This window comes from Centrocercus urophasianus, unplaced genomic scaffold (assembly GCF_019232065.1).
Source record: "Centrocercus urophasianus isolate 14NV4802_14NV808 unplaced genomic scaffold, USGS_Curo_1.0 seq_19, whole genome shotgun sequence".
Classification (NCBI taxonomy): domain Eukaryota; kingdom Metazoa; phylum Chordata; class Aves; order Galliformes; family Phasianidae; genus Centrocercus; species Centrocercus urophasianus.
The window spans coordinates 1,658,454-1,686,343 of NW_024884744.1; the positions used below are offsets into that span (position 1 = coordinate 1,658,454).

Here is a 27,890-nt window from a genome sequence, read left to right on the forward strand (position 1 = left end):
GGGGGGGGAACGAGGGATGCTGGGGAGGGGCCGCGGGGCGGGAGGACACATCTCCGGGCCCGTGGGGCGCCGGGTCCCGCTCACCTGTCGGGCTCCGGGCAGCGGCGGGCCATCGCGGCGGGAGCAGCCGGGCGGCGGGAGCGACGTAAAGCACCACCCCCGGGCTGAGCGGGGGAGTCGGGGGGAGGGCGGGGCGGGCCTGGCCGGGCAGAAGGATCGCTCCGCCCCGCAGCGTATGGCTGCCCTTGTGTCCTGTGTCCCCGGTTATGGGGGCTGGGGGGAGATCAGGAAGATGCCCGGAGGGAGCGGGTAAAGGAAGGAAAATGTGAGCGGGAGCTCCCCGCTATGAGCCGAGCGCTGGCGGCAGGCAGCGCAGCTTGGGTGCTGGGGGGAACGAGAAGTGCCGGCGTGCCGCGATCTGCCTCTGCAGGAGATGCTGGCAGAGCTGCTAATAAAGGAGAAGCATAAGAAAAGGCAATAGGAGAAGAAAAAAAAAAAAAAAAAGAAAAAAAGAAAGAAAAGATAAAACCTAAAACAAGCCAAAACTTGCAGAAGCGCAGCAGGGAAGTGGTGATGAAAACAGGATGAAACGAGGTGCTGCACAAGAAGTGCTCCCGGAGCACCTGGGCTGCCCTGTGTGCGGGGAGCACCGCACAGCCGCCTGTCTGCTGTGATGGCCACTGCCCGCACTGATGCAGCTCTGCGTTGCCCCACCAGGGCCGGCGGTCCCCATATCTGCAGACCTGCAGGTGCACTCAGGTACACCCTGTGACAAACCCCATCCCCGAGCCTTCCCCAGACCCAGCAGCCCCAGATCCAGGGCTCCTGTTGCTGTCCCAAGGTCATATTGACGCCTCCAGGCCACCAGGATCCTCCCAGCAGAGCTTCCAGCAGCACTTCTAGCCCCGACCCAGGGCACACCATCATGCTCTTGTTTCAGTAACCCAAACGCAACACCTCCAGATGCCCTCCTCTGCCAGCAGCACTGGGGATAAGATCTGGGTGCTGGCTGGCAGTAGTCTGCTTTCAGGACTTCCTCTCACTGGTAACATGCTGCAACAGTCTGCCCATGCAAGATGTAGATAAGTCTATAAGCTTTATCAGTAAAACTCACTCTGAAGAGTGTTATGAGTGCCCTTGGAGTGCTCACTTTCCACATTCTGCCATCAGAAGGACGAATGGAGCTAGCTTCCAGAGCTGCTCCAGGGTCTAATGGGGAGTGTTATTGCCCTCGAGAGGCTCTGTGATGCTGGAAAATCCCAAATACACATACAGAGGTTGCAGGAACAAGCTGGGGGGCCTGGGCTGAAAAGCTGTGCTGAAATAAAATCCATTTCATGCAAAACTCTGGAGAAGCGACACACAGGAGTCGGATGAGGAAGAAAGAAGGCTGTGTTACTGCAGGAAATCCCCTGGCAGGGAGCACCGCTGAAAGGAGGCAGAAAAGGCTTGGTCCCCACGTGCAGGAGCAAAGAGCAATGACGTTTGTTGTAACACTAAATACTAAACATACCCTAAATAAAGGGTAAATAAGAAAGACAAGCAAGGCAGAAGAAATGAAAAACCAACAACAACTGCACAATGCAGAGTTCCGGCTTGTGGTTCTGTTTTTCCCACGAAGGCTGCAGGCTAGATGTAAAAGCACAGAGTTTCTCTTAAAGCCAAACTGTAGGATGGTGTGGGCACATCCTGTTTGCAGACCCAGAGACATGTGGGGCATGGCTGGTGTGGGGCCACGTGGTACCCAAAGAGCTTTGCCTGGGGGGGCTGAGAAATGCTCCCTGAGAGCAAGCAGTGACTTGTGGCACAGAGCTTCACATCTCCAAAGTGTGGCTATCATGCTGTGTCCCTGCTTTAGGTATTTTCAATGCTCATATCAACAGCTGCTTCCTCTTGACTCTGCATAAGCTGCTGGCATCGGCTCCTCTGCCACAGGATCAAAGCTCAGCACAGAAGTTCAGAGCAGTCTGAAAGCAGCAGTGCTTACCTCCAGGCACAGCTTGGATGGCCTTATGTGACTGTGACATTGGGACACCCTTTTCTCTGTGTTGCCCCATCTCCTCTCCTGCACCGTCCCTTGTTCTCCTCCATTGCAGATGCACAAAGGTTTCTGCCGTACAGCTTGGACAGGAGCAAGAGCAGCACTGGTGCTCCTGGCGTTGCCGCTGGCTGCTGTTTGCAGCTGTCTGTAGCTGTTATTTTCCTGACTTTTCCCAGACACACCAAAGTGAAGAAATACATATAAACATCCTGATAATGATGCCAACACAAAATATTCACAGATCACCCCAGGGCAGGCCCTGCCTGGCACACATTGCTTACAGCCTCACAGAGCAGCCAGATCACTTCTCCAACGCCAGCTTCTGGTTCAAAACACCCCAATCAAAACAACTCCACAGAGGCTCAGACCCCAAAAGCGACTGCTATTTCAGCAACCCTTTGCCAGTTGGAGCTGGAGTCACACTGTAGTGAAGCCTGCAATCAGTTCCAGGAGCAGAAGCACCTCAGTACAACAGCGTGTGTGTTCCTGTACGGGATTGTGAACATTCATGCAAAGGGGGAGAACTCACTGGGATGTATTGAGAGTATTTGAATGTATTTGAATGCATTCACATATTCATACAGGCAGTTGTGAAAGCGTCCTGTGCCAAACTTAAAATGTGGGCTTTATTGTTCGCTAGGGATAATGTGTTGTACTGTGCTGCTCAGTGCCTTCCATCAGAAAATTAAGGTCTTTTCATTCGAATGACAAACGTGGCACATCATCTGCATGGGATCCCTCTGCAGCCAGCTTAAGCTGAGAATCAGCTGTGCTCAAACTGCAGAGACAGCATCTGGTCAGTCCTCCATGGCCTGAGACTCTTCCTTATCCATACCTACACTTAATGCCCCTGTTAGCATCCGGCTCTGTAACCGTGTCAGTAGCTTTGCCCAAGCCCTGGCCATCCCATTTCTCATTGCTGTAAAATTAGATTTCTCCTCTCCAGCTCTCGCTTGATCTTTAAGTTAAACAAGCTTCTCCAAGACCATTACCTATTGATAGAAGCAGAATTCAGTCCTCCTCCTGAAAGGCAGGGATCAATTTGAATGCTGAAAGCTTCCAACACCTCTTGGTTCCAAGTGCCCTAACCAAACCCTATAGCTTGATGTCAGGCTGGGCACAACCATAACAAATAGTCCTGGATTTTCACCCAAAAAATACTCCTGTAATCATTGGCGAATGGATAGCAGCACTTTCATCTGCCTGCTGCATAATTTCCAATTGCCTAATTGTATGCAGGCATCTGTCCATCACACAGCCATGGGCTGCTTCTAATTTCCACCCCCTTCTCCAAAGATAGGCCTTGGTCTTGCACACACATCACTGGCTGCGACCCAGTGCTGTCACTTAGAGCAGAAATCACAACCAGCTGTTGTGGAGGGGAGACATGGAGGGGAAAAGGCTGGAGACACATTGCTGAGGGTCCTGGGACACAGGAACCAGTGAACGCCTGTCATTACATCACTGCATTTTCTGGATATTTGCTGTTCTCCCTCCCTGCAGCTCCTGGCACACACCGTATCCTCGCCCATTGCAGAGCCGCGCTCCACATCTCATCTCTTTTTGCCATTTGGGGGCAGTGTACGAGCAGAAGTGTCTCCGCTCGCGAGTGTCGGCGTTCCCAGGGCTGTCCGAATGTTACCAAAAAGACTTTAAGTGCTGTGCTGAACCATCCGTACAGCTGAACGCCAAAAAGCACAGCGTTCCTGCCCCAGAGCCAGGCAGGGCAGCGTGGGACACGAGGGCTTAGCCTGAGAGCATTTTCTCCCTTCTTAAACCACTGCTCAAAGCAGACACAGCTGCGGATGCAATGCACTACAATGGGGTTTTCCATTTTAGAGTACTGACTTTAGTGGCACTGATGGCAACAGCAATCCTCTCTCTATGTACAGGGGAAGCAGCTTGAGCCATAGGACGCAGTGGGACAAGGAGGGCAACTCACTGCAGCTTCTCCACAGATGTGGTGCACCAAAGCTACAAACATTTAATATCTACATGCCTGTGCCATCACTGCCCCCGATGCCATGCATGGCACAAGGTGAGATCAGAATCTCTGCACACAGCACCTTGCAGTGTGCTTCTCTCCAGAGCAAAACAACGATGCATTTTCCATACTTTTATCCCAACTTTTCAGAATCTAAATGTCAGCCATCCCAGATGGGATCGAATTAATAAATCCAGTGTGTGCGGAGCGTTGGGGTCAGTTCGGAGGCGGAGGAAGATGACAAATCAGCTATTATGGCTCCTGAGGACCCAGACTCCTCATTTCCCAAGCCTCTGCCATCTGACCCCCACCATGTGGGTGCCTCGCACAGCCCCACGGGCTCACAGCTGACCCACGGGGACGCACAGCACCAGGGGCTCCTCGGGGCCCCTTCCTGTTGGCGAGCATCCCGCAGCGCCGCCTGCGCACAAAGGATTCAACTCTGCGGTAAAAATAGCAGTTTCAGCCCGCCCCATCCAGCTGCCCTCTGTGATGCTGAGCCTCTGCCCTGCCCTGAACAGCAGCCTCAATTTCCATGCTGCAGTTTTCACGGTTCACATCCAGTGGCAGTGTGGGGATGTGCGATGTTTCCTGCACTGGCGGGATGCTCTGGGCTGGGCATGTCCTCCCACACCCCTCCCTCTCCCCCGCTGCTGAAATAAGTGGTGTTTTTCTTTCCTTTTTCTTCTTTGTTAAACATCCTATTGACCTGGTGATGCCCTGACTTGCCTCATTTTGAAGGTGTATTGCATTTATCGCCAGCAAAAACTCCTCACAAAAGGGCTGCATCAGGGTGAGAGAAGCTCCATTAAAAAAAGCATCTTCATGCAGAATGGAAGGGAAAAAAGGGAAATAGTTTCCAGTGGGATGGCATTCCTTTGCCATGGTGAGGGCTCACAGTGATGCCATCCTTGGTGGGGTTCCACGGGGGCACCCAAAATCCCCAAATCATAGAATCCTAGAATGGCCTGGGTTGAAAAGGACCACAGTGCTCATCCAGTTCCAACCCCCTGCTTGTGCAGGTCACCAACCAGCAGCCCAGGCTGCCCAGAGCCACATCCAGCCTGGCCTTGAATGCCTGCAGGGATGGGGCATCCACAGCCTCCTTGGGCAACCTGTTCCAGTGCCTCACCACCCTCTGATGAAAAACTTCCTCCTCATATCCAACCTAAACCTCCCTTGCCTCAGTTTAAAATCATTCCCCCTTGTCCTGGGATGCTGGGGATGCAGTCAGAGGACCGGGATCATCCCTGCATGCTGGGCTCCAGCACACAGACATGGTTTCACCTCCTGTGCTCGTGGTGACCCCGGGATGTGTGTGCCCTGTGATTCATGCGAGTTGTGTGGGTGGCAGAGGGACTGCGCCGAGAGGAGGAGGAATGGGAAAGAATCCGCTGCTATATTTAACCACAAATAATAGGAAGAGGCTGAGCTTTGGAGCTAAGTTGTAAATAACAGTGAGATGAAATCATCTCAGAAATTCATGACTGTATCACTGCAGCCCCTGGAGAACCGGTGTGACTAACGAGAGCTGCGGTCGGGGAAAATGTTGCCCCCTGTTTAAAAAAAATCATGATTTTTTTTCATTCTTCCAGAGCATGGCAGCAATCCTTCCTGCTCTGACAAACGGTGCTTTATGGGCCTTGAGCTGTTGCTGCGTTTTAACACATTTCAGCATTTCTGCACTACACCAAGCAGCAGCGTACCAGCTGCCAGCGCATGGACAGTGCTGGGATCCAGGGGTTGTCAGCAGAAATTAACATTGTTAATCAACAAACAGCCACGCAACAAATCCTGCTTGTCCTGTGAGCTACCTTTTAGATGAGCATTAGGCATGGAGGCACTCGTTACTTGCAACACCAGAAGACTCAGCCAAAACCCAGTGAATGAATGGGATCCTCTCCAACGTGAGGATGGTTCAAGTCCCAGTTGCAGTGAAGAAGAATGCTTAGATCCTACCCATCACTTCATTTCTGAGAACACCCAAGGTCATTAAGCAGAAGAGAATACCTCGTGTGGGAAGGACTGGTGGCCATGCATGCTTGCTCGAGCCTCTCTCACTCACTTTCTCTTTTTTTAATAGTCTAGAAGAAAATATCTGCTGGCAGTAGAGATTTCTGAGCTGTGAGGTAATGACATACACATGCAGAGTCATCTTCTTGTTTCCGAAGCCTATTGCAGTTACAGATGTGCTGAGAAGTATGCAGTAATAGAGCTCAGCTCTGTGGTTTTAATTCAAGCAATTCAGAGCTCACCCCAGCTGAGCAGGGATCGAAGCAGGCCATGCTGGGCATTTCCATCAGCTCCTGCTTTTGCAGAACTTTTAACAACTACTTGTTCTTCACTTTGCCAAATTGGTTTGAGTGTTGTGAAGTCCTTCAAGGGTCTGTTTCCATCTCAGATCTGTGTTGTCATCCAGCACTGTGCATCCCTCCTTGGAGCTACAGGATTATTTCTGCTGCAAACTGCTGTGCAATGGGCCCTGCCAAAAGGAAACTTCTTTGTTGTGCTTCTTCCTTATTACTTTCCCCATTTTCGGAGGAAATGTAAAAGAAAGAGCAAGGCTGATGTGAAGTATCGTTCTATATCATTCTACCAAGGGCAGTGCAGGTAGCAGGCTTTGTGAGGACAGGCTTAGAGTTACACAAATGCTGATGGCCGCCAGGAAAATGAAGCCCTCTACAAAGTAACTATTTGGCCAGGTCAGCTCTTTGGCGCCTGTTGGAAGTCCAAGCCTTTAATAACTGCTGCTCCAAGGGATTGATGGATTTCTGCAGCGGGCAATTGCAGGATCGATGACTGCACAGTCCTTGCAAAGCTGGGGAGAGGCAGCTTTGGCTCCTTCCAGAAATGCTGAGACTCCAGTGGGCCTCACATCTTGCAAGACACACATGATACATCTGTGTATAAGCCAAAAATTCTCACAGCCAAACCTACACCATGCTTTCTGCTGGGAAACATTGGCCATGGCAATGAGCTCTTGCTCTCCAGCCCTCTATTTCTGGATGTTTTCCCAGAAACCGGGGTTCTTCTTCCCTGGTCCCAGCTTGCACATTGCTCATCCAGCATCACAACCAAGGTTTATTTGGGTTTGATTTTTGAGATCTGCAGAGGCCACAGTTGCAAGAAGTTGGAGATGCATTAGTGGGTGTCCAACTAACAGAAGGCATGTTAAACGTAGACATCCAACTGATGGGTTGATGGTTGGACTTGATCTTAGATGATCTTTTCTAACTATAATGATTCTGTAATTCTATGACTGAGACAGCACCGGTGCACAGGGACACTTGTTATTTTTGATAGCTGCTTGCATTGATCTGCCAGAAGCTTTTGGTGCTCTGGATCATTATTTATGAAGCTCTGAGCTGCTGAATGTGAGCTCTAATACAGATGCCATCCCCTGGCTCTAGGCTTGCTTGTTTAAGAGAACTTCAGGATCCTGGCCCTAAGCAGCTCTCCCCAAGCTGCGGCACATCTACCTGCACAGCTGGCAGCCCCCCTGCCTCCATCCCTACTTTGCCTACCCAGAGCTGCTGGTCCTCAGCCACGTCCTGAGACAGGGGGCTCACCAAAATGTTGGCTTTCCTGAGCCATCAGCAGGCCTTAATATTTCATGATGCTCTGACACCGAAGATGCAGCTGATCAGAAAGGCTGTTAAAATGCAGCACTTTATTAATGCTTCGCACTGTGCAATGCTGGTTACTCACCGCCGTGTTTGCCATAAAGATCCCATCAGTGATTCTCCAGGGCCCCATGCATGGCAGAGAGCTGTGCCCACCTGGGCTTCCAGCTCCAGCACTGCTCCGCTGTAAGAAATGCCCGAAGAAACAAAACAGAAGGAAATTCTGCAAATGAGATCCCTGAAGATGGTAGGAAGAAATGGTTTCTCGATTACTGCATGAATCGCTGCAGCCTCTGCCCATTGCTGCATGTTGCACAGAACCTTTTTTTACCTCTTTCCTCCTGAATGCTGTAAAATCTGCAGCAGATACAACATGTATGAGGTTACCCAAATACAAGGATGACAGCAGGAGTATTGCTCATAGCTAGCAGAAGTGAAGTCATTGCAGGTCAAGTAAACAGGGCAAAGGAAACCAGTCCAGCACCCAGGACCGTGACACCGGTGGTTCCACTGCTGCCTATCAGATTTGGCTTGGTCACCCAGAGGGAAGCTGAGCAGAAAAGCACTGATCGTGTTGTGCCATGCTCCACGTGAGTAAGTTTTTCCATGAGCAGAGCAGAGCCCACTCTCCTTTCCCGCTTGCCTGAGGAGTTTTGCAGATGAGCTGATGGGAATCAGCAAACAAGACAGACAAGTGTGTGGGATTGTTGTGGGACCACAATGAAGAGATGAGTCAGCCCCTAGCACCGATCACTGTGAGGTGACACAGGGCCCTCCTGGCCTTGCACCAATAGAAGCTATAATAGCAGGAGTGAAAAACCAACAGAAAGGAAACACAAACAGCTCGCCCACCTGGACCTTGCACATGCAGTCAGCTTCAAAGTTCTCTGTTGTAAGTGGTGAAATCAGTGGTGGGCTCTGCACCTGGCACTTCTCCTCCCATGGGATGCTCAAGGTTTGGGTACTGCTGATCCCCACATCCTTGAGTACTGCTCTTCCCCACATCTGTGGGCATCACTGATTCTTGTGCCCTTCTCCAAATCCTCAGGTTCAGCCCCATGTCTTCAAGTAGAACTCAGCCCCAAATCCTTGGGTTCATCCACGCGTCCTCTGCTACCGCTCATCCCCATGTCCTGCGGCTCAGATTATCCCCACTCAAAGGAGGACCCGTTCCATTTTGGAACACGCTGACCACGAGGTGCAGGCAGTGGGGTGGCCCCTCTGCTAATTCCAGAAGGAGCTGCCGAGCCGGGCTGCGCGGCTGCCACAACACCTCTGGCCCTCTGCCCCATTCTCTCCACCGCCGCCACCCCATTAGCCCGTGAACCGCCGCCAAATGGCCCATCAATTTTTCATCAGGAATCAAACCTGATAAAACCCAGCCGTGCCGCCGGGCCGGGCTGCCGACCCCAGACCTCGAGGTGCGCTCGGAGACCCGCGGGGTTGGTTGCGGGGATGGCGGGCGGACGGGGCGCGCCGTGCGGGGCTCCGTGCGGGACCTCCGGGGGTTGCGCGGGGCCGGGATGCGGCGGGGCGGGGGCCGGGCCGGGGGCTGCGGGGAGCGCCTGGCTGCCGCGGGCGCGGTGGTTGGCGCGGAGGCTGGCGGCTCTGCTCGTGCTGCTGGCCCTGCTGGCCGCCGGCTGCCTGCTTCACCGCAGGGCTTGCCCCGCGCCCCGGCCCCGCCGGAACGGCCCTCCCCGGCCCCGCCAGCACGGCCCCGCGGCCCCGCAGGGTGAGCTGAGGGAAGAGCGGGGCGCGGAGCAGGGGCTGCCGCCGCTACCCAGCTACGAGAAGGTGAAGCATCTGCCCAGCTATGAGGAGGCGCAGCGCTGCCCCAGCCGCCAAACCCGGGACGGGAATGGGGAAGGCTGGGTGTGCGGCTGAGCACCCGCGTACGGGAGGGATGCAGCGGTCCCTGCAGTGCCGGCATCCCCGGGAGAGATGCTGGATGCGATGGGATGGGGGACAAAATGGGATACCGGACATGATGGGACACTGACCACAAAGGGATGCTGGATGCTATGGGATGCTGCAGGTTGGTAGTTCCCAGGAGGGATGCAATGCTGGACACTGAGGGCCCCAGGATGGTCAGGACTCAAGAAAAGCCCCCTCCTGCTGTGGACACGCCATTCGCTGGGTACAACTGGAGGACATTGGAGTCTGCAGCACGACAGGCCTGCGGGACACCAGACTTCCCTACCGAGATGAGCAGCCCCGGAGCTGCTGCTTACCTCCCTGCTGCGGGCTGGACAAGAAAAGGGCTGAGTTGCCCAGCGCTCTTTTGCAGTGGCTGCCCCGAGTGAGCAGGACGAGCAGAGAGCCTGCACAAAGGAAGGTGGCAGCCAGGGACAACGCGTGCGTTGGAGGAAGCTGACTTGGGGACATCACCTCTTGCATGATGACATCATTAAGGTACAATGATGTGAAGGAAAGGGCTGTCTGCAGCTCAGACAGTGCCCAGATCTCAATGTCATCAGCACAACACCGCGAGCTCAGCCTGCCAGAGCCATCATGCCACAAGGGTGGGAGCAGCAGGCAGGGGCAGCAGGATCTGCAGCCTATTCCACAACCCTCAGCATTTGTACAGAGCCTTTCATTTCTCATCAAGGCAAATGGAGGAAAACAACCTCCACTGCTTGCTAATAAAATCCTGGCACCCTCTGGCAGCGTGCTCTTTATTTCCCTGAGGCAGCTGGAATTGAGGTGAGGCCTTTTTTGTATTTTTCGGGGGACAGGGAGCCTAACAAGTGTGCAAAGCCCCAAGGAACATGAAGAAAAACCTGTTCTTACAAATCAGCACTGGTCCCATGTGAGCAGTGTAAGGCTTCAGGATCAGGAATTTGGTAGGAGCCTCACGAGAGAACAGGATGACTACAGACAGTCTTCCTAAATGAATGAGACATCAAGTTTCTCATGACGCTTTTCCAATAGCTCCAAGATGGCCACAGACAGAATGATCAAAACAGCCAAAACTCAGAGAAAGCAGACCTTACCCTGCATAACTTTCTCACATGGAGCTTTTTGGGTGATGTTAACACAGTGCTTGTGTGAGGATGGCTGAGAGAATGTCCATCTTCACAACAAACAGGCAAACCCCAAGGAACACATGCTGCTGTCCCATTTCCCCATCCTGACCAGCAGGGCCAGAGATAAGGCTGGTTCCTTCAGAGCATGCCCTGCTTTTCCCCTCATTTTCCCTTCTATTTCAAGGTGCTACCATCAACACTTACTAAGAATTCTACATCAAAAAGCTGCAGTAATTCTCACCCCACCCTCCTATACCCTCAGCTTTACCTTTTCCAAGCCTGGTCCCACAGCTGTGCTCGCAGGGTTGGTGTGCACATGTGCCACCAGTGGAATCAGCCACTGGCTTCACACCCAACATGCAACCTCAACATCCAGAATGCTCCGAGCTTCCAATCCACCAGAAAAAGGGCAGGAAAACAGGTTCAGCCTCCTGTGCACAATGAATAACCTTTGTGAGTCCAGGTGGATAACTTGATGTTCCAACCCCAGAACATCAAGGCCAGCACACACACAAGCCTTTTGCCAGGTCATGGGTAATGGGTATTTAACAGTGCTTTCAGCTGGCCCCAAGGAAAGCAAGACTGAGTTGAGTTTCAGAACTTGGTATCACCACTAGGCTGGTCTTTAAAAATTGCTTACAATGCATTGCAAATCTGAGCCAGGGTTCATAAATTTAACATTAAACGCTTGCCATTAGTGCTATTTTGGGCTCAATTCTGGAAGCAGTAAGTGCTTTCTGCAAGTCACTGGAAGGTGTTCACTGCATCCCAAGGCAGTACACCAAAACACTGGGGAGCTTCAAATGAGCTACATCAAAATTGTTGTTTTATTTAACAATCAAGTAAATCAATTAGAAGATCACCTAATGCACCACCTATTAGCTACATTAGGAAAACAAACAACAACAACAAAAACCAAATCCCAAGCAAAGCTCTTTATTTGGTTGTTTTGATTCTGAAATTGATAAACTATGCAAAAAGTGCCATATAATCATTTACAGAATGTGAGAAATTCGCCAGGTGCACAGATATTTAACAGGTTGATGGTAATTTAAAAGATTTCTATTATAAAATGCCAGTTATGAACAGCCTGCTCACATCTTTGCACTGCAAAGGGCTTTTATAGAGAACCTCTAACATACGCAGTCACTTTCCTATGTAAAAGAAAACTAACAAGAATTGCACCAGCTCTAGCTCCTGCTCCCCACAAAACATTTGCTGATTTTTACTTCTGCTTGACAAAACATGCCTGCACAAACGCTCCAGAAGCACTTATTAACACGGCCAGAAGGTCAGTTACTGCTGTACAGTTACACTAGCTCTTACTGTGGCACTGGCTGCTGCTCGTTCTCTTTCTTTAGCAATTTCCATCTCTATTTTGGCTTTGATTTTATTCCAGTCAACTTCCAGCTGCAAGAATAGAAAATGAGTACACAGAGGTCAACTGACATTGTACAGAGAGGTCAGGTAGCCATTCACTAGCAACTTGAAAACTTGGTTGATGGTGATTCTTCAAGTATGACAATTTATAGCAATACAATGAATCAAAAGCACACTTGAATTCTAGCAAATGGATCTTCCCACCTTTAAGTTAAAATAAAAATGTGCAAAATTTTTTAAAGTACATCATTTCATTGCATCTGACAAAAAGACCCCCACGTTAGAACAGGAAAATAACTTGGATCAGCTAACGTCTAACAAATGTCATGAAATCTGCCCTGTAAGTCAGGACACAGCTCTTTATCAATAATATTTGCAGTATTGCTTTTGATTGGAGTGAAAGTTCACTAGGTCAGTTGATGGCTTGTTGCACTTGTTATTTGATATAACAGAAATCAGATTTCTGCTTGAAATTTGTCTTCTACATCTAGAAGCATTTCAGCTTTATTTACATTTTTCTCCAGCTGCAGAGAATCGTCATCTTCTGGCTGTACTCTATTTCAGTGAAACTTCAGACAACAGATACAGCACAATGCACACTGTGCAGCTGGGTGCAACAGTTGTCTTTGTTTCCAAAAATGCTTGACATGAAAACACGGATCATGGTGCACTTGAATGACTACAGTAACATGTCCAAAACCTAGGCAGAAATGTAGTTGCAAAGTTCAGTTTCACTGCTAGAAAATGAAGGCTGTCAAAGGTAAGAATGGGGTAAAATATCTCAACTGCTGCCTAGGCAGTTTTCATAGTAGCTGTTATCCTGTTAACCAAGTTGTGAAATAAGAAGAAAGATTCTCTGCTGGGGGAAGATATAAATGCAACACCCATATTCTTATGTGTAAAGGATAATCCCCCAATTCAGGATGCATTTGCTGGGTCCAGGTGCTTTGGATCTGATGACTGAAATCTTTATGGAGCTCTAAGAAAGAATGTGTTTGCTTTAACAGATGTCACACAGATGCTAAACATACCACAGAAAGGGCCAATTCTACCATCTAGGCCAGAGAGCTACTTGCCCATGAAGCCAACAACGCTTGCCAGTGACACCTAGAAACTGCCAAGATATGTATTCTCAGCATACATATTAGATTCATAGTGCCTTATATATAAAGATGTGAATATAACAACTAAGCACATTGTTTAGATTCCACATCTGATTGCTAGAGCAGTGGTCTCAGCTGCAGTACAGAAAAGAGTAAGAGCTCCCTATCTGAGGCTGACGCAGCTTTTGGTAGTGAGATGGAAAGTGAAAGATTGCTCTTTTCCCCAGGAGGGAACAGCAACATGATTTTTTTTCCTCTTTAATGTCATGATCGTGTTCTTCTCAATTGCTGTTTGAATCTGACAGGCTGCTTTAAGAATTTAGATATCACGGTATCCAACAGCATCAAATTGACTTCATTAGGCAGGTCCAGCAGACAAGAACACCAGAATGGAAAATGTATGGAACATCCACAGTGATATGGAATACAACTCAAGGAACTTCCTGCACTCAACACCGAATTTTCAAGACTGAGTGCAAGGTGAACCCCCTTAGGCTCTGCTCACACCTTGACCCTGACTGCTTAGGAACCCTTCCAGCTTTCTTGATGATTTAAAGGTAGGACCAAAAAGGGTCCTATTACCCAAAAGGCTCTTTCAGAGGCATCAGGGGATTAACATGATTATTTGCTCAGCGATGGACCTCAGTGTAGTAGAAGACATAATTTCAGCTCAGCGGCTGAAAATGCTGCGTAATAACAGTCCTTGAAATCCACTGTTATTTTTCTACATTTCCTAGGTAAAGTACTGAAGAATTGTACTGTTCAATAAGTGGATAGATACTGTGCAGACTTTTGTTCTTGTTCATGATATGAAACATCATCAGAAGCGCTAAAAGCTAATGACTTACATTAGAAATCAAGCTTTATTGAAAGTGTGATGGGCACTGTCCAATTAAAGGATCCGGGCTAGCAGCTAAGATGCATTTCCTGATCCATCAGCTACAGTGGATGAAAGGATGCATTGAAGTATGTGTCTCTTTTTACAGTTGCACCCTCAGAGTGCTTAGGAACACCAAGTGGAAGAGCATAAAGGCTGCTGGGTGAAACTGCTGTCTAAGGTGCATATGTAGTACCCCTCATAAGGGTTAGGCACAGAAAATACCCTGCTGAAATCTAAGGTGCATTTAGCTTATGAACAATAAGGTATCTCCTCAGTCTTTAAGACTGGTGCATTGAAATAATCTAATGATTACAAAGAGGCTTTCCAGAGATTTATTAAATAATATATCTAGCTATTTATCATATTTGACAGAACAGTTCATAGTTCACATTTAATACATATCTGGTTATCTTCATAACCTTTGTTATCGCTGCTATCCATAAAAGTATGTAGAAATGTTGTGAAGACATTTAAGAGGTTTGCGTTCAGCCATTCTGAGCTCTAGCTCCCTGTTTATAGAAAACAACTGTGCCTTCATTTGCATAATCCGTGCCAGATACTAAATATATACATTCCATATCTGTGCCTTCAAATAAAACACATGCACAATGGTTACCAGCCAAGTAGCCACACATTGAGCTATGAATTTGCACTGTCAGACGTAAAATCTTAAGATTTGCATCCACATTTGAACTGAAGTAGGAAAACTGCAAAGCAATTCCACTGTAAAAATGGCTGCAAAGAACCATCTGACCCAAGGCTGTAGTAATAATGCCAAGGAATACTTACACCTTCTGCATACTGCAAGAATCTTTTGTTTGTTTCTTTTTTACCAAAGTCCTCTAGGAACTTCTGTCGATAAGCCAGGACGGTGTCAACATGTGTCTTGTGCTTTACTGCTAGCTCTAGTGCCCTGGAATAAAACAGAAAAGGGCTTGTCAGGCTATATAATGCTCTGGCATAACTACAATCACCAGGGTTTCACAAAATGATATGCTGAGCAGCGTTTCAGCTGCAGGCAAGGATTCCTGATCTACAGAGCCAAGCAGTTCCGTATCAGTATCAATCACAGGAGGTTAAAAGAAGCCAATTGATGTGACTGTCTACTTTATGATGCGTGCTATGAAAAATATCCAATAGTTTATCTATGTTGACAGCCTCATCACATCACTGGAACTCAACAATGGGAGTCTTTATTGCAAGAAAATAGAAAAGAATGCGTAGAGTTCAGCTCCCTCAGTACAACAGGCAAAATTAATGATTTTTAAGAACACCATTATAGTCATAAATTACTTCTGAATATTGTCATCTTGTGCACTTCAGTGCTTTGCAACCTGTGCTGTAGGTATATTGTGTAGGTGGGAAAGATAAGCCACTGGACTAGTATCACTGATCACCTTCATATCTGCTTTCATACGAATCATGTAAGAAATAATGATGGAAAAATGTGTTTTTTATGTCATACATATTAGGCAACACAATCCAAAACAGAGATACATGAGGAAAGAAAACTTTTTGCCCCCAGTGATATGAGCATAACAGCATGGCAATTAGCAGCAAATGGCCCCACACGATTCTTTCAGCAAGCAAGCAAGATTCTTGTTTAAAGGAGAAACTCCTACTCTGTTTTCTCATTCCTAATTCACATTTCATCCACCTACACAGTGCTGGGAGTCCAAACAGCCACATCCCTATTTTTAGCCACAAGACATTTCAAAACAGCTTTAGTTCTTCGGGGGTCACCAGCAGTGTGACGTATTGCTAAGGGCCTTTCTGTGTCAACAATGGGAAAAAGGAAAACGTTATTTAAACGTGACTCTAAGCATGTTTCAGAGTTTTATCCCTGAATACTTTTATCTTCTAAATCTGATAGGAGAAAAAAAAAAGTTGCTTTACTTCTTGGATTATTTAGCCCTGGACAATTACAGATGGAAAATTATCGAGGAAACTCTCTAATAAAACAGTTGAACTAAGAAATTTACAGGTTCTCCTAATAAGACTGCTTATGAACATACTGTATTTAAGGAAATACTACCTATCCCAATTGTAGAGATTAATGTTGACTTGAATAGCTTGATAAATAAGGCCTGTTTGAAGGAGTAGGGTTTCAGCTTCTTGTGTGTTTCCACTGAACAACAGTATCTGAGCCATCCTTGACTCTTTTGATGGAAGATCTTTGATGGAATTGATGTACTGAACTTTGTCTATCTGTTAACAAGATGCACAATAAATTTAATGAAAGAAATCAATTAATTAAATCAGTTTTGCAACAGTTTAACTTTGAAACTGTTAAGTCCACTTCCTTACCTCACCAATTGATGCATAGGCAATTTCTGCAGTAGCCATGTCTTTGTTGGCAACTGCCATGGCAGCTAAACATGCCCACATGGTTTGATCCTGAAAGGAAAAAATACGCAATTCCTACAACTTCAAATATGCAACATTATAGTAAGAATGGCTTCTCAAAGGAAGCCCATCAGTCCTGAAAATAATGTACAGAAGTGCAATATTTCCCTGTATGCCATTCACTGCATTGTGGTCTCTTCATAGAAAGCCACTATTTAATTACTTCTCAGAAATCCCTCATTATACAAACTTTGCTATTGTCATCAGCTGAGACTCACAGTGTGGCTGAAGGAACTGTTGGCTTTCAGCACCTCAGCCAGCAATGAACTCTTGCCACAGAATCATTTCATGACCTCATCATCAGTGTACCTATCATAATTGTGGAACTACAGTGGAAAACAAAGCACTGAGTGAGGCTGAAGCTTTTTAACCTGATCAATACCAACCTCGTTTTACAAACAACTACTGGGACTGTGATACTGACAATTACCAGTCACTTACGATAAGTGTACTACAAATGAAAGATAAAGGAAAAATTACTTGACACTAGAACCCTCTGAAAAGAAAACAAATACTTTAAAAATTTGGTGTCCACCAGGATATTTTCAGTTTATGTTTACAATTAAGAATTATATTATATTTGAAATTCAAAATTCCAGTTCCCAATACTGAAAGGAAGCCAACTACTAAAGAGGCAACAGCCAAACTGGTGACAGAACTGGTGTTATTCAGTGTAAAGAAGAGAAGGGAGATTGTTACAGCAGCCTTCTGGGATCTAAAAGCAGCCTACAAGAAACATGGAGAGGAACTCTACCAGGGAGTGAAGTGGGAAGACAAGGGGTAACAGTTTTAAAATAAAAGAAGGTAGGTTTCTATCAGCTATGAGAAAGAAATTCTTCACCATGAGGGCATTGAGGCCCTGGCACTCTGGCCTAGAAAAGCAGCAGCTGCCCACCCCTGAAAGTGCTCAAAGATGCTGGATGGGTCTTTGGTAGCCTGGTCTGGTGGGAGGTGTCTCTGCCCACGGCAGGGGTTGGAACTTGGTGGTCTGTATGGTCCCTTCCAACCAAAACCAGTCTATGGTTCTATGAAAGGAGGGAAAGGAGGCAGGATTTAGAGGGATTTTTCTTTAGCACTGCCAGACTCACCTCATCTGTTGCTGTTGCCTAAAGATATACAAAAGAAAGCGAAGGAGAAAAAAAGAGTGAAATAGAATATGAAAAAATACAAAACAAAGGTATGTGGAGATACTGAATAGTTTGAATCAGATACACTAAGACCTAAGACTTAAGCTTTTTACTAGCTTCTCTGAATACTTGTGTTTAATCCATCTGGACTTCGGTGGGAATACAAGTTAGAACTGTATAATTTTTCATCACCAGCCCTAAAATCATGAACAACAAATAAAAATGGAAAAAGAGACCCAACATCTGATATGCAACCACCAATGTTAAAGTCATATTCAAAACCAACTTCACTGTCACGCTCTGCCTGTATCTGAATGTTGCTGATTATTAAAACTTACCTTGACAAAGCGACACAACCTGACAGCATCTTCCCACTTAGAGCTGCTGACATACTCGTGAAGAATGACAGGGTAAGGTGAAATATTAACGTGAATAAGTGAACCATCTGCTCTTCTGATTGTGATTTGATTTCCAACAAAATGTACGATCTGAGGGTTTTTGCTGAAATCACTGCGTAGAGAAGGAAAAGTCAGCTAACATTCACTTCTTTCATATTGAAAAGAGCGTAAGAAATACAAAGAAATCTTTATTATTATTTAAATAACACCATGATTTTACTTTGTTTTAAAAGCATATAGAAATCTAAGCATCTAGTTACTCAACAGTTATAGCCATTTGGTAGCTGTACCATCCCCTAAATACAAAATGACAGCTATGCTGACGGAAAGGAAAATACAGACAATTGTTCAAAGAACAAACTTAAACATAAAATCCAAAATAGCTTTGGGCTCCATAACTCTTAGAAGGAAATTATGAATTTAGTTACTCTCTGTGAAGGATTTCCTATTGCATCCACGTGCTGAAGTGAGTAAATACGATGAGACAGAAATAATGTTATCTGTGACCAGATATCTTGATACCATTCGTTTCCAGCAGGTATTTAAACAGGTCAGCTTTCTTTTTTTAAAATAACTAAGACATTATTTTGAGATATCTATTTAAATTTTGCTTCCTCATCAAGATATCATTCTCCTTTTAAACTGCGCATTGTTACGTGAGCTCCATAACTCTTTAAGGAATGAGCAAACTGATTAAGATACACAGTAATATTACTGTCACCAAAAAGAATACGTTACCTTGCATCTTTTTCATACAGAGTTTTTGTCAGAAGATCCTTATCCACATAGACAGTGTTGGGGTAGTACCAGACTGTAAAACGGGCATCCTGAATCCCACAGAGTAAGTTAGATGTGTCGTTCCAAGCCAACGTTTGAACCATTGTTCCTTAATTGAAAGAGAACAGAGTAAGGCAAAGTTCTCTGAGAACCTCCAAAATAAATGTGTGCTTGTTGAAACTTTCCTGGAGGTACTTAATGGTCAGACCTCGCTCTTGCTGGATCACGAATCTGCCTACAGAATGTACTTTTAACTAAAAATACCATAACATTTAGATTTCTTCTTACCTATTTTGACAATTTTTTGCTCCTTTCCAAACCTTTTAACTGAAGTAATGTAAAGGTCTCTGTTCTTATCAATAAAAGCTATTTTTCTTTCATTTGTAAGTCCTTTCTGGTCCAAAGCAATCTCCACAATTTCTGTCTGAAGAAGGAAATATTTGATTTTTATTTTGGAGATTTGTATTGTGGATTATGTGGTGCTCAAACAAATGAATGCTCAACAAAAATCAAGACAAGTGGATTGTTAAGGCACTTTTTAGGTGTCTTCTCTGCTGAATTAAGCATTATATCAATTGGATTTCACACAGACGAGAGCAAAACTACAGCAGAGAAGAGTATAGGAATTTACTACGAGGCTACAAAAAATGGAAGTGGCAGTACAAAAGCAGCCTAAAGATGAATGTTCTCCTCCCTCTCTCTGGAGAGGCTGCCTGATTTTGTGTTTGGTTATAACAGAAGAATAAAGAAAAGCAAAACACAGTTCAGTCAATCATTTTTGAAGGAAAAAGAATAAAAACTCTGATGGAAGACAGACTTTCCACTGGTCTTCTTGCCAATAGAAATGATTGAAGTATATGCAAAGGAAGCTCAGTTGATCAGTTTTACTGCTCACTGAAACAATTCACATTTAGTTTCAGTCTGTCATGTGCACCTGAGAAACATGCCAGTGACTGAAGCCAACCTAGAGTATATCCCTCGGTACATAAACACTGCATGGAGAATCCAATCTTTTAAAAATTTATTTTCTAAGAGTCAACTAGAAATGTCAAATTGCTTCATGTTAAGATTGTAAACCTTAATAGGTTATTAAACTCATTAACGTTAGGAAAACTACTATTGATTATTAATTTCAAAACAACAAAAGACTCTGCAGCCTTCACCTTACCTTATGGGTCAGAGATTTCCCATCTCCCAGTGGCTTGCCAGATATAGCATCAAATATATAGATAACTAGAGGAAAATAAATGGTTTTTAAGTTAAAACCAACAGTTCTCCATAGATTTGAAAATCAGTTTCATTTATTTTCAGAGTATAATTTACAGTAATTCACTGTGTCCCTCTGTTGCCCTTGAAAATAAGCAGAAAACCCCACAGCATTTCTCCCCTATGAAGCTCTGCCGACATCACCCATATTTCTGGGATATGCAGTGTAGATTTTGTATTTGCAACCTGCCTAAAAATAAAGTTTCTCTTTCTTTCCTTCTCTCTCTCTTCATACACATACATATATGTGTATGTGTGTGCTGCACACACCACCACGTACACACAAAACCTCTTATATGTATTTGCACACATACCCCTACTGTGTGTGTGTTTACACACAGACACACAAATGTGTACATACAGTATGTGAGTATGCACACAGAGACAGATGTGGGTATTCAAACCTAGAGAAATCAGTAACATCATAATGAACACCAGCTGTAACTTAAATACTTGATTCAGCACTAGTCTGTGGAAAACATAGATGTGAGAGCGTTTCAGATGCTCGGTAACACATCCCACCTGAGGTTTCAATTTGTTACCTGTAAGCACATGCCATAAGATGAACGTACACGTTCACTCCAAAGGATGGCGATGTTAACATGGTAATCCTGCTGCGTCTGTCTTTCACAAGGACGCAGGATGTTGGTTTGAGGTCAATGGTTATTTAGGCAGGAAAAAAAAGAAACTGCAAGAGCAGGTGTTCAGAAGGCACTGCTTGATTTTGCAGAGGAGGAAAAGAGAGGGTTTTGCACAAGCGTTGCTCTTGGCAGCTGGTTAAACATACAAAAGAAAATGAGAAGGGGTATTTTTCTCACTCAATTTTATGCATGACCCCCTGCATGACATTTATTTTGATCTGGCTATACAAACCAATTTCACTGCTACTGTAATAGCTGTAGGAAGTGAGATTAGGGTGGTAAAGAGAAAACTAGTGCACCTAAAAGCCAATTAAAATGGATTAACTTTTCACAAATAACTAAAGCCGCAATGCTTATATGGCATGTCAGAAAACAAGTGTTTGGGTGTAATCTCAACATCAATCATTTAGAACCCAAATCGTCTCTATTTTGTACCTATAAATGAAACATATAAACACAGGTTAATTTCTCTCTTTGATAATCCAGAGAAAGAGAACAGCTATGGTGTGCTTCTAACACAACACATGCTGTACTTGCATGAGATAACTGATTTTAACTAAGGCCAGCAGCTCCTTTCTGAGAAGCTCTCCTCCCTCCTCCAGCCTCCCTAGAGAATGAGGGAGGACACCAAGTGCAGAGGTGCATGTTTTTTTCTGGATTACTGGGAGAGGAGGAATACCCACTGAACTGCTCTGAAGTTATGCCTGGCTGCATGCTGGAGTCAGAGAGCTCACAGAGAGCTCCTTGCTGCGACGTGCAAACTGCTTCCTGCATCACACTCAGCCATCTCAGATATTTCTATAATGCACTGCATTATGAAAAACAGACCTGCCCTCAAAATAGGGCAAAGAAAAAAAATGCATCTGCTAGGGTGAGTGCAGAAGAAGAAACAGGCTTAGATAAGCCACAGCTTCCTGTGCCAAGAATCTGTTTTCCCATGTGCTGGCATATCATAAGGCTTTTTACCGCTATGGGTGGGACTCATAGTTAGGATAGGAAAAGAAAAATCCCTATTTATTAGCAGAATGGGAGCTCCTACCAATAGGATCATTTGGAGGGCTTATTTTGAAACCATAGCCAGAAAGCCAGCCTCTGTAAATTACAGTTTTGATAGAGATTAGCCTGTGTGCAGAGCTGGCTAACAGTATCTGCAGCAATGGTTGGGAGTTGGAGGTACAAGACGAAGAATTCCAACATTCTGAAACTGTCTAAAAGCAGCTGGAACCACAGGCAGGATGGTTTCAGCATTTCACTCCAACACAAAACCAGCTCCTGTGCAGATGGGTTCCCACGGATCCCCCTGTCCGTGCCACAAGAGAAATACAGCTATCAGGAGCACCACAGCCCTGGGCTGGAACATCTGCATGGCCTGTAAGTGACACTGCTGTGAAGTCAGAAGTCACAGATCTGTGGGATTTCCAGCCACAAATTTAAATCGTCGCACAGGCAAACGATGTATTTGCATCAAGAAAGAACAATGGAAAAAAAGCTGACAAAAATTTTCCTTTATCGCTCATTAACATAAAAAGTTCACTCTGTCACATCACACTTTATAATTACAGTGCTTCTGATGCCAGAGCACAGAATTTAAGACCATAAAGATCAACAAGAACACTGAGGCAGAGCACCATAGCCTCACAGCTATGGTCGCATCAGCTGCACAGACCGTAGCTGCTGTAAAGACACAAGTCTCCAAAAGCTTGTCTCTGTACAAAAAAGAAAAGAACAGCCCAGAGCTACAATTGATCACTGGTTAAGGCACCGTTAGCTTCTATGAGAAGCAGTCAAAGAGAAAAAAAGATGCTGAGGGATTTCTTTACAGAGTGATGAGGTGCTGGAACAGCTGCCCAGAGAGGCTGTGATGCCCCGTCCATCTCTGGAGGTGTTCAAGGCCAGTTGGATGGGGCCCTGGGCAGCCTGGTCCAGCATTAAATGTGGAGGTTGGTGGCCCTGCATGAGGCAGGGGGTTGGAGATTCATGATCCTTGAGGTCCCTTCCAACCCTGGCCATTCCGTGATTCCGTGATTCTTTAGAAAATCATGTTTAAGAATGAAAACTCACAGTGCAATTATTCACTGCACATATTGCATGTTTTCTGATGCATTACACCCAACTGGAATTTCAGAAGCATATCATCCTCTTTTGATTTTTTAAACAAAGGTAAGAACCATAATTTTAAGTCATTCTTTTATTATAATATTATCGTTAATTTACATCATAGATAAATTCTTTGTTCTCTGCCTTCTTTGTACAATAATTAGGCTGTGTGAGCAGGGAAAACCAAGTTAAATACGAAGATGTTGAAAACTTCACAATGAACTAGTAGCAAACATGGAATAATCAGAACTGAGAACTCACCCTTTTCATCAGCTTTGTCTTTGACTGCCAGAGTATCATTACTCAAAGATACTGTCTGGGCATTTAAAATGTCTGTTCTCATTCCTGGAAATTTTGGAGAGGAAATTAATCTTCCTTCATAAGAATATAAATAAAGTCCTCCACCATCTACAAGAAGAAAATGCCTACAAAACCAAACCAAACCAAAATTAAAACAACAGCAACAACACAGAAATGCAAATCATTTAATAACACAGAAAAGAATGATGATCAGTTCAGCCAATGAAGACAACAGTCTAACATCATTCAGTTGCATGACATAACTTGTAAGCCTTGAGTTTCAAAGTTACATTCTGTGCTCTGTGTGGATGACTTTGGTTCTAATGCGAATGTTATCTCTTTCCATAAGAAATATTTATTATCTGGAATTACAGTGATTTTCTTGGCTACAGATATTTTAAGATTTAAATCTCATAATGCATGAAGACTCAGCATTCGGCTGCACACAGAACTGCCACGTTGCCCCTCAAGAGAACTCTGACTGCTAGTTTGTGTACTGTGGGCATACACTTGAGAAGCAGCTCTAACACCTACAGCCAGCTTTAAAATAATCATACCTGCATCATTTCCTTCAGTGTGGATCATAATGTAAAGAAAACAAGACACTTAAGAACCGATTGTCATCTATTAAGACTCATAAGTGAACAATACCATATTTGCCAGACCACATTCCAATCTTTTACATTGGATATAAATAGTGCTGCATAGCAGTAGTTGTCTGCTAAGTACAACTAGACACAAAACAAATCCATAAACAAAAAGTCAGCTGGTGAATGCCAAACTACTATAGACCCTCCTACAAAAGTACATGTATAGAGCTCTGTGACAAATAATTTTCAGGAAGTGCAGATGAGAACATTTTCAAATGGAACAAAAGAAGTCATTTTTTTGCAAATATAAATACAAATATATAAGAAAAATGAGGGTATTTATTTCTTGTTTTGCATAGCTGGCAATGTTTCTAATCAAACACAGAGGCCAAAGATAATTTCCATAAAGTGTATTATGCTTCAAAAAAAGCAGTATAAAACATCAAAAAGCAGATGTCAGTGTACTTTTTTTTTTTTTGGAATATTTATATGGAAGATTCACTGTCTTCCATAAACAAGAAGATAGTCATACCTATGTAATATAAGACTCATTGCCATTATCACATATACGACAAACACATCAGCTAAGCTTTCACAAGCTACTTACCAGTACTGAACATTTTTTGTCTATTTCTAAAATTCTGTGTGTGTTAAATCACAAAACACAAGTTTTTAGGAAATACATCTTAAGGAAGTATCTGATAAGGAATACTGTGCAGTGCATCAGCTACCTTTCTGCTTGTAGAATCAAAGTAACTGTTCCTTCCTTCAGGTCAAAGATAAGTGGTGTATTCCAGTTATTTGTGCTGCAAGAAAACCGAGTTCATCATTTGTTAAATCCACTGTCTTCATGTATCACTGTAAATAAAAAGCTGAATTCACCACGTAAAGCAAGCACATTTTATTCATTTAACATTTCTGTAAAGCAAGATTTTGAAAAGGAAAACAGCATGCAAGAAGTCAAGTAACACTGACAACCGTTCAGTGCGATCCAGTAACACTTGTGCCTTTAGTTTTGCATCCCTTCGTACTCAGTGGTCTGAGTGGAATGCAAAATCCCATTTATATGGAACAAGAATACATTAAAACATATTTCTGAATTGCAGCTCAACTCTCTCGCAGTGATCTGGAGTCAGGATGGAGCCCCTCCCCTGCGTGTCCTGTTACACACTGGATTACTGTTATCGTGACTTGTCTCACTGCTCCGTTCTTCAGGAGTAAACTTTAGATTTCAGCATAAGAAACAGAATATGGTGTTCTTAAAACATCATGTAGGACTAAATAATTCCTACTCTATTCCAAAATAATTGGCATGCCAGAAGCAGTTTTCAAAGAAGACAGTGGATGGAGTCACCCAACTGGGGCAAACATGCTTGCATCCAGCCAGCAGTACTGCTGCCTCTACCTGGAAAGAGTAGAACTTTTTGTAGCAACACATACAGACACTGAACCAACAAGAGGCTGAAGGAAAGGATGGCAGGAGGAGTGCAACTATACTCTCATTTTCTTCAGATGATGCTAGATAGAATATTCCAATTAGTTTCCAAAAGAAAGTTTCTGCTGCTTTCTTACAAGGAAAGAAATTCTTGTTTCTTAAATAAACCCAAAAAGGTTTTGTGAATATATATTACTTACGAAAATACGTAACACTGAAGAGAAGTTGAAACAACCAAATGCCCATAGCTCAAAGAAGCCTTAATAACTCTGTCACGGAACTCCAGCAAATCAACTGCATCATTGAGAACATTGTGCACCTGATGAAGAGAAATTTGGGGTTGAATACAATGGCAATAGGCAGCACTAATGCTCGAAGAATAAAAACTACTGAAGAGTCGGACCTCCTTAAATTTAAGAAATAATCAATGCTTAACTGGAACATGAAGGCACAAGAAAAACATTAGATGTGAAGCTCTGGTGATTGAGGCTGTCTGAACGTCCCCCTTTCAAGGCTCACTGCTCAGCTGATTACTTAAACAATTTGAAAAGTGATACTTCAGTGATCCCATCAAAATCCCATTCAAACAACTCAGCAATATCCAAGATTTGGACAAAGATTGCTGCTGAGATATTAGATAGCTCTACTTAATATATTTTAGTGCTCCCACATTCTGAAGGAAGAGCAATGTAGGCGCTGACTTTAATAAGCTGGCCGTGTATTTGCCACTTATGTGAAAGTCTGCTCAAATTACAGTGTTTCAAGCAAACCAGTTGTTTGTAACCAAGACACACTCTTGAGCTCGAAGATTTCAGGCATCTCGAATGTAAGGATTTCACCCAGATTTCCTCCATTTTGTAACTGATTGCAAAACAAGGATGGATTCAATTATTACGGAAGTCTAGCAGTCATTTGCAAGACATATTAATTACTGTGTCCACTACAGTGATGCATCCATAACTTTGCTATTATAATAATGACAAAAGAAAGCATTTAGAAGCTTTTGTTTTCCTCTGTAGGCAATGTTTTCCTCTGTAAATATACAGGAATCAAATAAATTCAGAAGAAAATAACAAAATAAGATGTTAATCTTGGATCAGTGTTAGCTATCCTTCCTCAGTTGTTTGCATATTCAAACTCCCTGGAGTTATTAGCAGAGCCCATCTGTTACGAGTCGATGTCTGGGAATGAAAGAAGAAATATTAATTTTTACCTGCTAATTTGTTCTCTGTGTTCCCAGACACTGACTCATATTATCCCACCCACCAAACATAACTGTAACACAGCGTTCCTGCTGTTACAACTTTTCTCAATTACATAGTCAACATTAAAGAATCAAGACACGAAAACTTTTAAGGGCATCATTAGGAATTTGGGAATTTGACTTTGATACTGAAAATATTGGCTTTCTATCTAATGCCAAATGTGCAATTTGGAAAGTGTGTACAATGGAAATCTTATATTACCCCACTGTCCTGAGTGAATGTTGTGAGTCAGTGTCTGAGAACACAGAGAACAAATTAAAAGGTAAAATTCATATTTTTGTATTAATTTGCAGATATTTGGTAACCTAAATGTGGATTCAGGCCAAGATTTTTCAAAGGAAGGATCCTAAACCTAAGCTCCAGAAACCACATGTAGGGCCTGCTGTGATTCCAGCAGGGCTGGGACTTGGCAGCTCCCACGGAGGCCAGAGCCCAGTGCTCAGTCCCCAAGGGCTGGAAGCACCACGTAGGTACCTGATGCACGTTATATGATATACAACACATTTCTGTAGGTTTGGAAGACCTGAATTTAGGCTGTAATACAATATGTGGTGCAGGAAAGCACATTACAACTCTTTGCAGCCGTAGCCAGCAAGTAAATTTATCTGGAAACGCACCGAGACAGCAACGTTCATCATAGCCTCATTATCAAGAGGGATACAGGAAATCTTACTAAACGAGCAGCTCCAACAACTGCTGGATGCAGGTAAGGCAAAGAAAGCTCCTCTATATTGTCTGTACTTAGTGATGCAGTCTCATCTTTGCTGACAGTGTCTGTAATTCTATTGGTTATGGTCAACATATTGTTTTCTGCACAAACATTTTTATTACACTTGGAGTTTTCTCTCTCGTGTAAGCAGCTTCCCACAGCTGTGCATTATTCTGGAGGATAAGGTACTTCTGGTTCATCTGATGATATGATCTTCTGTACAAGGCAATTTTATGATAGTCAATAATGAATAATCAATAATACTTGTTACTTGAAGACTGAAAAATCTCTTATTAAAAAAAGGCCTTAGAAAGCTGCTACTCTGAATGCACAGTGTTGTTTGGGTTACCTGCATGGTTCTTCTCTTAATCAATGTTATTTCAAAGTTCTTCCACTCCCAGCGTTGCTCCACAACATGGGCAAAAATGACATGTCCATTCCCACAAGCTCCAGCCAGCTGAGTGCCATCCACGGACCAAGCAATATTAAATATGCTGCCAGTGTTTGGCTTCTCTAAAGCATAGGACCACTTGCAGAGAGAGAAAAAAGAATTCTTAATTTTTTCTGTACTTCTTGGATGTAACTTATTGTAATAAACAGAGTATTGTTAATATTTACAAGGAAACGTATCAATGAGATAAATTGTATTACAATTGTAATAAGTGAATCAAGATTAGATTTCTTCCATTAGATTGAAAAGCAGGGACACAAAAAGGAAAGCCATCAGGGCAAAAATCAAGAATGTCCAGTTGTCTAGTCACTTAAAGTGCATCCAGTCCTTCATAAACATGCATGGTTACTACACAGAAATTTAAGTGGATGTACGTAGAAACAACTACAAT

General features: G+C 44.2%; 2 protein-coding genes across 6 annotated transcripts in view; both read right to left on the reverse strand.

Moving 5' to 3' along the window:
* Nucleotides 1–11,069, reverse strand: part of LOC122161562 (caspase recruitment domain-containing protein 8-like) — a 33,731-nt gene extending 22,662 nt beyond the window's left edge. Inside the window, exon 1 of one of the 2 annotated variants that reach the window (XM_042821080.1) lies at nt 10,943–11,069. In XM_042821080.1, coding sequence (XP_042677014.1) covers nt 10,943–10,992 — 50 coding nt within the window. In that variant the 5' untranslated portion in view covers nt 10,993–11,069. Of the gene's footprint in view, nt 1–84; nt 161–10,942 lie in introns of those variants that run through there. The other variant, XM_042821081.1, reaches the window with a different exon arrangement.
* The window catches only part of IFT80 (intraflagellar transport 80), a 43,996-nt gene continuing 27,129 nt past the window's right edge, over nt 11,024–27,890 (reverse strand). For 3 of the 4 annotated variants that reach the window (XM_042821074.1, XM_042821072.1, XM_042821071.1), the window contains exons 9-20: nt 27,398–27,577; nt 25,275–25,393; nt 24,371–24,445; nt 23,011–23,174; nt 19,914–19,978; nt 19,034–19,169; nt 18,707–18,854; nt 17,909–18,080; nt 16,345–16,434; nt 16,073–16,245; nt 14,827–14,950; nt 11,601–12,084 (exon numbers count right to left, since the gene is read on the reverse strand). In XM_042821074.1, the coding sequence (XP_042677008.1) occupies nt 11,971–12,084; nt 14,827–14,950; nt 16,073–16,245; nt 16,345–16,434; nt 17,909–18,080; nt 18,707–18,854; nt 19,034–19,169; nt 19,914–19,978; nt 23,011–23,174; nt 24,371–24,445; nt 25,275–25,393; nt 27,398–27,577 (1,560 nt within the window). In that variant the 3' untranslated portion in view covers nt 11,601–11,970. Of the gene's footprint in view, nt 11,106–11,600; nt 12,085–14,826; nt 14,951–16,072; nt 16,246–16,344; nt 16,435–17,908; nt 18,081–18,706; nt 18,855–19,033; nt 19,170–19,913; nt 19,979–23,010; nt 23,175–24,370; nt 24,446–25,274; nt 25,394–27,397; nt 27,578–27,890 lie in introns of those variants that run through there. The other variant, XM_042821073.1, reaches the window with a different exon arrangement.